This window comes from Nansenia antarctica (assembly GCF_963989245.1).
Source record: "Nansenia antarctica genome assembly, chromosome: 1".
NCBI lineage: Eukaryota > Metazoa > Chordata > Actinopteri > Argentiniformes > Microstomatidae > Nansenia > Nansenia antarctica.
Window position 1 is genome coordinate 97141469 of NC_137674.1, and position 12514 is coordinate 97153982.

Genomic DNA, 12514 nt, shown 5'->3' on the forward strand with positions numbered 1-12514 from the left:
TGTCAGCAAGACCTTAAAATAGGGCCTCAGACCAGCAGACAGGCTGGGAGGGGACAACTGTCTGGGAGAGGCAGGCCCCCACGGTCAGAGATACCACACTAGTCCATTGTCTCAGGGGAAGCCAGCTCACTCAGCCAATGGCGAGACAGAATCCAAAAGGACAACAGCCAATCGGAATGGAGAGTTTCATTTCAGGGGGGGGGGGGGGGGAAGAGAGGTTACTGAATACACTGCAAGTTGCACATTGTGGTTGAGGTTGAAGTTTTTTTTAGAAACATTTTTATTGTGCGATGGTAATAGTCTTTCTTGAACAGAAATGTATTCCACTGGTTATAATGTCAAGCACCGGTAAGAAGTTTTTTGAGTAAAACACAAAAAATGAAACAAAACAAAAACTAAACAAAATAAATCTCTCTTCAAAAGCTTCACTGTGCACTTTGATTATCTCTCGGAGCCCCAGAGCTGGTCTAGTGCAGCTCTCTCTGCCTGGCTGCTAACCTATATAATCATAATACAATGTGGGATTGCACGTTCTTCAAGTTTTCGTCATCTAAAGCATGTCTTCAGCTTGGGACCTCTCCTCTACCTGCTTTGCTTTTGTACACTTAAAACAGTAAAAAAAAGAAAAAAAAGAAGAAGAAAAGCTTATCTCAAAAGGTTCTAGAACAAAACAGTCCCCCAGTTTTCAACAGACATTAGCATATACAATATTGTTGTTTTTTTAAAAACCCACACATAAAACGTGTTTTCAAGTTCTTTTCTGTCTTTTTTTCATTTTCCTTCACGTTTTGGGATTTGGTGTCGGACCGTGCAGCCTTGGCTGGGTTCTCCTCTTTAGATAAGTGCTTCCTGGACCACGTCCATGGTCACACTCCGTCTCTGTGCGTACCATTTGGTTACGGAACCTCTCAGAGCTTATAGTGCAAGAGCACTGGGCCCAAACTCTGTTTAATGTGTGGTATCAAACTGAGCACTGGCTTACCTCTCCTCTCCATTCAAAGAGACTAGTAAAAACACAATGGTGGACTCTCCTTTTTCCCCCCATGCCAACTTTGGTCTCTGTACTGGACTGTATAACGTTACCATCTACATGTGTCAAAGGAAATATGATCCAGCCAAGCAAGAAAACAACCCTCCTCCTCTCTCTCTAACGGTTAGTATAAAAGCAAGCTTTTTTTTCATTTTAAGACTACAAAACTTTTTTTTTCTCTTTTCGCTTGTGGCCCCCCCATCAACTATCCCCTCCCTCCCCTCTCGCCCCCTCGCCCTCCCTCCCCCCTACCCTTCAGCAGCAGTCTATGTGGAGGAGCACTCAGAAAAAGTGGCCGTCGTCAGTTATGCTACATTGTTTTTGCTTTTCATACGGAGAGGGACAGAGAAACAGACACTCCACATCATCATCATCATCTCTTGCATTTAGCAAACAAGCAAGGAGTAAACAAGAAGAATTTCTCAAAAAAAACGGAAAAACAAACAAACAAAGAAATCAAAAGAATCATCATGAGCAATGACAGGAAACCAAGCCAAAAAGCTAAGAATGGAGCGTTTTGAGTTTTTTCTTTTCTGAAAAAAAAGTCCCAGCTGGAGTTTAGGGAGCAGTGGGTCACCTGAAACTCGCCTCTTCTGTTTCCTTCCGTTTTCACATTCACAAACATTAAAACTTCCTTGTGCAAATCAAGCAGTCTTTAGAAAGAATGCCCTCCAATTGTTCTAGTAAAAATATATATAACTCCAAGGTGGCTGACGTGTGTTGCAGCAAGTGTTTATGTTTTTTTTCTGTTTCGGATTTTTTTTCTTCCGTTCTGGGTGTTCGGGTTCTGGTTTTGTTTGGTTGAGTCCCCCCCCCTCCCCCCTCGCCACTCGCCCCCTCACCCCTGCCCTGCCCCCCCACCCCCCACCCCTGGAGGGTCCCTGGGCTGGTGGTCAGGTCTGTGGGGGGATGAGGCTCATCTGCGTCCGGAGGGCATCTGTGCGTAGACGGGGTGAACCAGGCGCACGTTGAGGGAGTCGTTGTGCTGGACCAGGGAGGTCTGGTGGTAGTGGAGGACCAGGTCTTTCAGCGAGCTGTACAGGTTGTAGGGCTCAGCGAAGCCGTAGCCACGCGGCGTACTGTAGATGACGCAGTGCTTCACCTCGCCTTCAACACTGCAGGGAGACAGGAGACAGACCACATGTTAGATATACCTATATATATACTGTATATATATATATATATATATATATATATATATATATATATATGTATATATATATACACACACTGTGAAGAAATAGCATTTAGGCTTTCTTGATTTATTTTTCTTCTTGTTTTAATAAAGACCGATGTATTGCAATTAGTGCTGTCAGTTGATAAAAAAAATCATAATAAAAAAAACAAAACATAAATGTTTTCCTATTAGTTGATTAATCTACCGAATGAATGACATTTTTCATCTTATTTTTCATCTTAGTAATTAATCATCAGAGATTTCTTTTCTCGACATTTCTCGACAATAAAACCAGGACCAGAAGTGGTCCTTTAAGTAATAGGAGAGTAATAGGGTACTTTACAAGTTAACAATGAAATGATGGCCTCCAAATCAATGGAGCAAATAGCCATTGCCGTTCCCACAGATGAAGACAAACGAGAGCTAATTGCGTGAAATGAGCTTCCTTGGTTAACACTCTCGTTAACATGGCTACAGATCACTCATTTGAGCTTTCTTAACTGTGATTGGTCTGATATCTTTTTCAAAAACAACGAGTTGCCAACTTAAGCGTTGGTTGATGAATCCGCTTATAGGAATCCAATAGACTTTACAGCCCTAATTGCAACCAATTGGAAATGGAAATAAGTCTGATTTGAAATAAACAATATGTTTAACAGCTGTTTCACTTGGACACACACACACACACACACACACACACAGTGAACACTTGAACACTTACACTACGGAGCATGCGTAGCAGCCCTTCTTGCTGCTTTCTCTGATGAGGAACGCTCCGTCGGGTTTCCCCAGGAGCAGGTCCTCTGACTGGGTCCGGTTCAGATCCCCCACGAACCAGCTCTTCTCATCATAGTGGGGCAGGTTCTCATCCTCCTCGGTCACAAAGTACCCTCTGCACGCACGCACACACACACACACACACGGTTAAGACCAGGGACTTGCAATGACGGAGGGGTCACTGCGGTAAGGTGTATGATTGATAGGTTTGTTTATTGTTATATATACAGTCTATATAGAGAGGTGTTTATGCTAGGTCCGTGTTTAGAGTGTGACCCGTGCGTCTATAGAAGCAGGCCGGGCGGGGATCGGGGGGGGGGGGTCAATGGAGAACACACTCACTCGTCAGTATTTTCGTTCTTGATCCCCAGCCAATCGTTAATTCGTTTCTGACGCACTCCTTTGTGATTCAGCCAGCTGCAGGAGGAGGGAGAAGAGAGGGAAGGGGACACGAACGAGAGAGAGAGAGTGAGACAGAGAGAGAGAGAGAGAGAGAGAGAGAGAGAGAGAGAGAGGAGGAAATAAAAATTACTACTTTACTTCAAGTTAAAAGTTAAAAAGGGCTGCATACATTATTCATCATGATTACATAAATTAAACGGACAACAAAAGGTATCAAATTAGCGGCCGTTACACAAGCGCTGAGTTAGAGCCAGCTCTGGTAATGTTATTAGAGCTGTTACCTAGGGGACTTCCCTCTCTATAGAAGGCTTACTAAGAGGAAACACAAGCTTCCAATATGGCAACCCTCCAGTTAACCACTTCACTGCGCTGCTCTGCGCTGCGCTGTCCTTTCCGAAAAACGGAACAGCAACTGTTTCGTATTAGAAACAAGTGCATTTGAACCACAACCTTCCTAGGACTACAAGTCCCACGATCCCATGATACCAGACCATGAGACAGACAGTGTTGTGGCCATGTTCTTTATTCTCTGCCGTGACTAAATAGGGTTGGGCGGTATCCAATTTTTCCACACTGTTAATACCCATACGGTATTACCGTAGGATTTAAAAAATGGCGGACTCAGGGGGGGGGGGGGGGGGGCGACCGCCCCTCCTGGTGCCCCCACGGTTGAAAAACTTCTCTCTTAAGTGCCCTTTTGAGTGACGAAAATTAGAGGATGTGCCCTATTGGCTGCCCTTTCAATGGTCTAAACTTAACCATGTGCCCCCACAGTTGAAAAACATCGCACTAAAGTGCCCTTTTGAAAATTAGAGGATGTGCCCTATTGGCTGCCCTTTCAATGGTCTAAACTAAACTAAACTCAACTGATGGGGTCCCATGTTGTGCAGTAGGTGCCCTTTTTTTTCTTTTTCGCCCCTGCCCTTCAAACAGCCTCTGACATCACCACACTGGGGTTAACCCCTCGTCGTCTGGGCTCTACTCACACAAGGTACTGGTCCCTGATCTTGCGGAGCTGGATGAGGTCGGGCTTGAGGCTGTTCATCTTCTTGTCCGTCTCCCGGTTGTCCAGGGCCTGGGTCTTCAGGTCCTGCTCCAGGCGCACCTTGCTGTCGTGGATCTCCCCCAGACGAGACTTGAGCTTCTCATAGTTCATCATGATCCTGGAAGGGGGCGGGAGAGGGAGAGAGAGAGGGGTTACGATACCGACATCAACACGATAACTATGACCATAAACATTCTCAACATAGCCTCTGTTTCATTCTGCTGAACGCTTAAGGTTGTTCCAGATCATCTGATAATAATAATAAAAAAATAAATAATAATAATAACAACAACAACAACAACAACAACAACAACAACAGCGTTAATAATAACAGCCTTTTTCCCCCATGATAATAAATACTACTATTTTGCCTGGCAACAAATAGAGAGAGTGTATTCCTATTGGGGGCAGCCCTGACCAATCAGACTTTTAGAAGAGGAAATGGTGTTAGTTTTTTTTACCTCTCAATCTCCTTGTCGTTGCCCTCGCGGCGGAAGCGGTCGATGTACTCTTTGCTGTAGCGCTCCTGAGTGTGACACTGCTCCTCGAAGATCTTGATGGTCTCATTGAACGCCTCGATGGCCGTCCTCTTCATCTGAATCTCCTGGCAGGGGGGGGACCAATCACAGAGAATCAGTCTCATTCTGCTACAGCTCTTCCTCCTCTAACCAATCCATGAATCAATGTGTGAGTGTGTGTGTGTGTGTGTGTATGTCGTAACATTGAATCTTGTGTGTGTGTGTGTGTGTGTGTATATGTGTGTGTGTGTGCATGCTTGCATGATTGTTTACTGTGTGTGTGTGTGTGTGTGTGTGTGTGTACATACCTGTGAGGTCTTGGTGTATTCCTCGTACAGCCTGTCGTACTCCTTGCTCTTCTCCTGATATTGATTGTGATATTCCTGGAGTTTCTTCCCAACGGCGTCAATGTTGTCTTCTTTCACCAGCTGATCCTGAAGAACGGAGGGAGAGAGAAAGAGAGAGAGAGAGAGTGTTAAAGAGAGGTGTATCGATACTAAGCACTGAAAGGAGAGAGCAAGAGAGAGCAAGAGAGAGAGGGAGGGAGGTTGGAGGACTGAGGGAATTAGTGAACACTGCCCCCCCCCCCCGCGCGCCCCTCCCGTTCTGCTTACAGTGAGACTTCCTTGTAGGCCTCATTAATAAACGACCCATGATGCCTCGGTACAGGTGCTACGGGTCGGAGCGCCGGGCATCTGAGAGGAAGTCCCTGAGTAATGACCGCCGTGGCGCCTGACCCACCGCCAAGCGGAGGAACCGGGGGGGGGGGCGAGGAAAAGAAATAAACTCGGCGACGGCCTTTGGACATTGTGGATGTGTGCAATTATTTAGGGAGCCGCGGCGCAGTGGTGAATAAGCAGGGTCATATTTCACACGGTGTGATTCCTGCTGCCTCGGCACTTTGCCTGGGAAAAATCCCCCCCCCCCCCCCGCCGAAGTCATCAGGCAGTAGTGGAGAGGGATGGGAGGGAGGGAGGGAGGAATGGGAGGAGGAGGGGGAGGGCAGAGAAGGATGAGAGGTGTGGCGAAAGTTAAGAGAATGATTAAAGCAGAGGAAGAACAGGGGGGTAGGAAAGAAGGAGGAAAAGGATACAATAGAGAGAGAGAGAAGAGAGAGAGAAGAGAGAGAGAGAAAAAAGAGAGAGAGAGAGACAGAAGAGAGAGAGAGAGAGACAGAAAAGAGAGAGAGAGAGAGACAGAGACAGAGAGGGACAGACAGAGAGTGAGACAGAGAGGGACAGACAGAGACAGACAGAGAGAGAGACAGACAGAGACAGAGAGGGACAGACAGAGACAGAGAGAGACAGACAGAGACAGAGAGAGAGACAGACAGAGACAGAGAGAGAGACAGACTAGGCTGTGTACCTGCTGGTAGCGTGAGATGGGGTACATGAGTTTGACGTCCAGCTTGGTGTTGTACTGGGCCAGGGACTCGTGTCTGTAGTGGCTGATCAGCTCCACCACCGAGCCGAACGTCAGGGGGTCCGAGAAACCGTACTTCCCGTCCCGGTGGTAGATCTTTATCAGTTTGTTATTCCCCCCTTTTCTGTGGAAGAAGAAGGGAGAGAGAGAGAGAGAGAAAGAGAGGATGAGTGGATGGATGGAACTGATAGAACTGAATATCTATCAAAACACATGAATTCTGATACACAAGCCGAGTTGAAGGCCGTGGCTCTTGACGTGCTGTAAGCCATGGGGAGGTGAGGCCAGCGTTGGAGGTCCGTGTCCCTTACCTCAGTGTGAGTGTGTAGTCCCTTACCTCAGTGTGAGTGTGTAGTCGCCCTGCACCCTTACCTCAGTGTGAGTGTGTAGTCGCCCTGCATTTTGGTGGAGGCGTCCCGGACCAGGAACGTCCCGTCGGGCATGTCTCTCAGCTTATCATTGACCTCTTCCCTGTAGAGAGGGGAGGGAGGGAGGGAGGGAGGGAGGGAGGGAGAGGTTACACGACTGAGCCAGTGCACAGATGGCAGTTACAAGGAGGGCTGCTCCCATCCAATTAGTCGTAGTAGAAGTCCCCCCCCCCCACCCCTTCCCTTTCCTCCCCCAGCCCAGAACACACAGTGCCCCGGTCTCCTTGGTTCTGGTCTGGAGAGAGACATCTGTGTGTGTGTGTGTGTGTGTGCGTGTGTGTGTATGCGCGTGTATGTGTGTGTTAGAGTATGCGTCTGGTCTGAGAATATACAGAGTGTGTGTGTGTGTGTCTGGTTTGAGAATATACATGTGTGTGAGTGTGTGTGTGTGTGTGTGTGTGTGTGTGTCTGGGCTGGCTGCGGGCAGAGGCAGTGGCCTGTGTCCCTCCGGTCTGCTGCAGCCGTCTGGCCGTGGGAGACATCATGCAATGACTTACCTTCACTAACCCTGTCACTCACACCTACACACACACACACACACACTTCCAAATCGCTCCAGTCTGTAGGTCTCCCTACATCCCAGACAGGCTTTAGGGGCTTGTCTGTCTGTCTGAAGAGCAGCTTGCCCCCCTGCTCCGCTCCTCTCCTCCCCTCCTCCCTCTATCTGTCTGGGCCCATGGGGGCAGTAAGCCTTGTCATGCTGAGGAGGCAGACCCCAACACCCGCCGCCCCCCCCCCATGACCTCTCCATGCCACTCACTGGGACTGCATGTGCTGTGTGTGTGTGTGTGTGTGTGTGTGTGTCTGTGTGTACATTTTTCATAGCCTACTTGGTGACTTTGAGTCTTGTGTGTGTGTGTGTGTGTGTGTGTGTGTGTGTGTGTGTGTGTGTGTGTGTGTAAAATGCATGGTTAACAGTACAGGCTTTGAATAATGTGGGTAATCAGAGCGTGAAACACAACCCTGGGCCAAATCGAAGAGAGGAGAGAGAGAGAGAGAGAGAGAGAGAGAGAGTGAGAGGGAGAGAGAGAGAGGGAGAGAGAGAGAGAAGGAGTCTGGACTGAGCCCAGTAGAGTTCACTGATAAGTCAGCTCTCGGACCCCTGCTGTACTGTTCTACTCACGCCAGCTCTAGCTTTGACCCGCAAGACTCCACGCAGACTTACTGTCTATAGGCCAGGAATCTGCGGCTGGGTGTGTGTGTGCGTGCGTATGTGCATGTGTGTGTGTGTGTGTGTAGCCTTAGCCTTAGATGTCTGTCGTCAGCTTTAGTCGGATCTTTAAGCTGCACTTACCCAGGGTGGACATCAAACAGGGGCTAAAGCCCGTCACTAAGCACGGCTCTAATCTGCTCAGACCTAGGAACGTTACGGGACGGGCCGGGCCGGGCCCCCGACACATGGGCCAGGATGGGCTGGCTGGCACACTGAGGGAGGGTTTATACTCTAACCTGGAGTCTACACACACACACACACACACACACACACACACACGCACGTATGTACACACATGTACGACGCATAAAGGATAGCCGTCTCTGAAATAAAACCTATTTCTTTTCCTGTCATCAGAGTCTTGAGTATCGATCGCTTTCATTCCCCTGACGAACACGCCACGCCAGACAGAGACAGACAGCCTGACAGACAGCTTCTCAGACAGACCGTGTCTGTGTGTCTGTGTGTGTGTGTGTTTTGCCCCTAGGCCAAACAGAAGGAGAGAGAGGGTGTGTGTGTGTGTCTCTCTCACCTTGATATGTCTCCCCAGTACCACTCCGCCTCCTGTAGCAAGCCCCCGGCCCCCTCCTTCACGCCGTTACTGTTGACTGGTGTCATGGGCTTGGCCGGCTTCGGAGGAAGAGCTGAGAGACGGAGAGACGGAGAGAGAGAGAGAGAGAGAGAGAGAACGTTAATGGTGAAACAGAGCCATCCCCTTGGATGTGTGTATTGACAGAATTGTAGTTCTTTCCTATCCCCTCTGTCTGCGGTTCTTGGGAGTTCATCCCTCCACCCCCCAGACAAAGCAGGCTTTTAGATGATGTCTCAATTGGCCAAGTTGGGAGTATTTCTCGGCCCTCTTATTCAGCGATCATTAATAATTCAGGAGGGGGAGAAACAGCGGGAGCCGGACAACTGCTGCGGGAATACTAAATACCGGAGTAAAACTCCCACCATCCTATTGAGCTCGTGTTAAAAGAGTGGGCTAGATTGCTGGTCTCACGAATACACACACACACACACACACACAGTCTCTCACAGTCTCTCTCACACACACACACACACATACACACACACACACACACACACACACACACACACACACACACACCCTGGAGAGATATGCAGCGCTAACAATAGTGTCCACATTAACTACCAGTGTATTCATATCACCACCTAGCCTACATAATGTAGCGTAGTGATAATCCAGTTCCTTCATAGTCCTTCATCATCCAGTGTCTTAGCTAGGGGGACAGACATCATACAGTGTCTTAGCTAGGGGGACAGACCATCATACAGTGTCTTAGCTAGGGGGACAGACCATCATACAGTGTCTTAGCTAGGGGGACAGACCATCATACAGTGTCTTAGCTAGGGGGACAGACATCATACAGTGTCTTAGCTAGGGGGACAGACATCATACAGTGTCTTAGCTAGGGGGACAGACATCATACAGTGTCTTAGCTAGGGGGACAGACATCATACAGTGTCTTAGCTAGGGGGACAGACATCATACAGTGTCTTAGATAGGGGGACAGACATCATACAGTGTCTTAGCTAGGGGGACACACCACCATACAGTGTCTTAGCTAGGGGGACAGACATCATACAGTGTCTTAGCTAGGGGGACAGACATCATACAGTGTCTTAGCTAGGGGGACAGACATCATACAGTGTCTTAGCTAGGGGGACAGACATCATACAGTGTCTTAGCTAGGGGGACAGACATCATACAGTGTCTTAGCTAGGGGGACAGACATCATACAGTGTCTTAGCTAGGGGGACAGACATCATACAGTGTCTTAGCTAGGGGGACAGACATCATACAGTGTCTTAGCTAGGGGGACAGACCATCATACAGTGTCTTAGCTAGGGGGACAGACACCATACAGTGTCTTAGCTAGGGGGACAGACCATCATACAGTGTCTTAGCTAGGGGGACAGACATCATACAGTGTCTTAGCTAGGGGGACAGACACCATACAGTGTCTTAGCTAGGGGGACAGACATCATACAGTGTCTTAGCTAGGGGGACAGACCATCATACAGTGTCTTAGCTAGGGGGACAGACATCATACAGTGTCTTAGCTAGGGGGACAGACCATCATACAGTGTCTTAGCTAGGGGGACAGACATCATACAGTGTCTTAGCTAGGGGGACAGACATCATACAGTGTCTTAGCTAGGGGGACAGACCATCAATGAAATGTGAGCCCTTAAATATCAGCATAGCACAACAGCATGGGGCATTGTGAGAGAGAGAGAGAGAGAGAGAGAGAGAGAGAGAGAGAGAGAGAGAGAGAGAGAGAGAGAGAGAGAGAGAGAGAGAGAGAGAGAGAGAGAGAGAGAGAGAGAGAGAGAGAGAGAGAGAGAGAGAGAGAGAGAGAGAGAGAGAGAGAGAGAGAGAGAGAGAGAGAGAGAGAGAGAGAGGTCATGTCTCCTCTCCTGTGATGGTGCCTGACTCACAGCAGCCTCCGTTCGCCTTGGACGCAAAACTGGCCCACTGACGCTGTGGTCAAAGGCCCTCCAGCTCCTGTGTGTGTGTGTGTGTGTGTGTGTGTGTGTGTGTCTGAGGCAGGGAGATAGAGTAGGGTACCAGGGCATGTCTATATCTCAATGCCAGAGGTCACATCGTCCACACACACATCCATGATAGCTTAGTCTACATGAGGACTGGTGCTTCTTCTGTGAAGAGGGAGAGGGTCCTGGCTGCTCCTGCCTGCCTGCCTGAGGGACCTTTCGGGGGCCGCTGCTGTGGGACAGGGGGGGAGGGGACAGGGGGGATAGCTAAGAGAGTAAGGGGGTAGTGGGCTAGTGGCTAGACTTGCCAGGTGCAACCGAGAAAAAAAAAAGGAGAATTTTAGCTCCCCCCCCCACCTTCAACCCAACAGTAGCCCCTGTGTTCTGTCAGGAGCGGCCCCAGCCAAGCCAAACTAACCTGCCCCTGACCTAGACAACCTACTCAGCACCCACAACCAGACACACCCACCCACACACACACACACACACACACACCCACCCACACCCACAAAGACATGCACTCCTCCTGCCTGTCTGGCCTATTGATCTGAGATGACTTATTTACGGTCCTAGTGATACATGCTGATGGGCCACGTGTTTAGGTTCTACGTCAGAGGTTCAGATGTACATCTAGAACAGCGGTATCAATCAGGGGCCCATCTGGACCGGGCCTGAGCACAGCAGCACAGTCTCTCCACATCTCTCTGGGCTGACGGTGGGACGGCTGGGCTTCAGTCCCAACAGAACCAGCAGTGCTCCACACGCAGACACACACACACACAGATCTGATAATCACAGAAAATGATTTAGAGAGTGCCCTTTCAGAAAGCACATGGCAGTGTGTGTGTGTGTGTGTGTGTGTGTGTGTGTGTCTGTGAGAGTGTGGGCATGCGCGCGTGTCACTAAATGCCATTGCAGCTGCGTTGCTGAGCATTCCCACCCCCAGAGGGGTATGTGTGTATGAGTGTGTGCGTATGGAGGAGGTCATCTTTCATTAGGGGGTCTCCGCTAGCGTCTTCTCTAGAAGAGACACGGCTGGCTGGGGTGTCCCAGAACATTCCAGACTGGTCTGGGAAATCCCCAGAGCAGAGCCGTGTACACACCAGGACGGACAGAGCAGTGTACACACCAGGACGGACAGGGAAGTTGATGACACAACAGATCAGGAGAGGACAGGGGAATCCCACACTGCACTGGGGCAGCCCGGTGTGGCCAGCCAAAGACACTCTAAACCCCCAGAGTCTTCCCTAGGTTTAGTCACATGACCATGACTCAATGTCCACATGACTACTGTCACACACACACACACACACACACCACACAACACACTCTTTTTTTTAAAAATCTGTTTAGTAAACATACAACTTATGTATTACTAAGACATAATAATAATAATAATAATAATAATAATAATAATAATAATATAATACAAATACATAATTGTGTACTAGTCAATATGTCACAAATACTGTATTGTCAAAGCCCATGTCCATAGGAGTGAGCCCTTCTCATGGAGAGTGCAGAGTGAGTACAGTAGTGTGTGTGACTGTGAGCCGCTCACTGTTTTCTCCTCCGAGCAGAAACGTGATATGAGCAGTAGGACTAGTCCGCTAATGAAAACCAGTTCCTGCCGTTAAGCTGGCAGTTGGCACGCACACACACACACACACACACACACACACACACACACACACACACACACACACAGGTGGCATGCCCAGGAGACAGAGGTTCTCCACTTCTCAGTGGGGTGAGCGGGCTGCACCAGTGAGAGAGCTCTGTGGGCGGACCTGCCTGCTACAGCGCGTGCAGACACACCCACACACTCCTCCTCCTTTCTTTCTTTCCTCTCCTCCTCCTCCTCCTCCTCCTCTCATCCCTCCCTCCCTTGCAGGTGCACACACACACACACACACACACACACACACACACACAACTTTCACTCTGGCACACAGAGGAGGCAGGAAGCCACAGTAGGAAGA

General features: G+C 49.1%; 1 protein-coding gene across 6 annotated transcripts in view; it reads right to left on the reverse strand.

The window, feature by feature from the left end:
• Window positions 1-1946: 1946 nt before the first annotated feature.
• Window positions 1947-12514, reverse strand: part of pik3r3b (phosphoinositide-3-kinase, regulatory subunit 3b (gamma)) — a gene marked incomplete at both ends in the record, with an annotated part of 149647 nt that continues 139079 nt past the window's right edge. For 4 of the 6 annotated variants that reach the window (XM_080532738.1, XM_080532739.1, XM_080532737.1 and 1 more), the window contains 9 exons: window positions 1947-2145; window positions 2929-3099; window positions 3327-3401; window positions 4373-4549; window positions 4893-5035; window positions 5258-5383; window positions 6315-6495; window positions 6744-6842; window positions 8545-8656. In XM_080532738.1, coding sequence (XP_080388864.1) covers window positions 1947-2145; window positions 2929-3099; window positions 3327-3401; window positions 4373-4549; window positions 4893-5035; window positions 5258-5383; window positions 6315-6495; window positions 6744-6842; window positions 8545-8656 — 1283 coding nt within the window. The remainder of the gene's footprint in view (window positions 2146-2928; window positions 3100-3326; window positions 3402-4372; window positions 4550-4892; window positions 5036-5257; window positions 5384-6314; window positions 6496-6743; window positions 6843-8544; window positions 8657-12514) is intronic. The other 2 variants (XM_080532742.1, XM_080532741.1) reach the window with 2 other exon arrangements.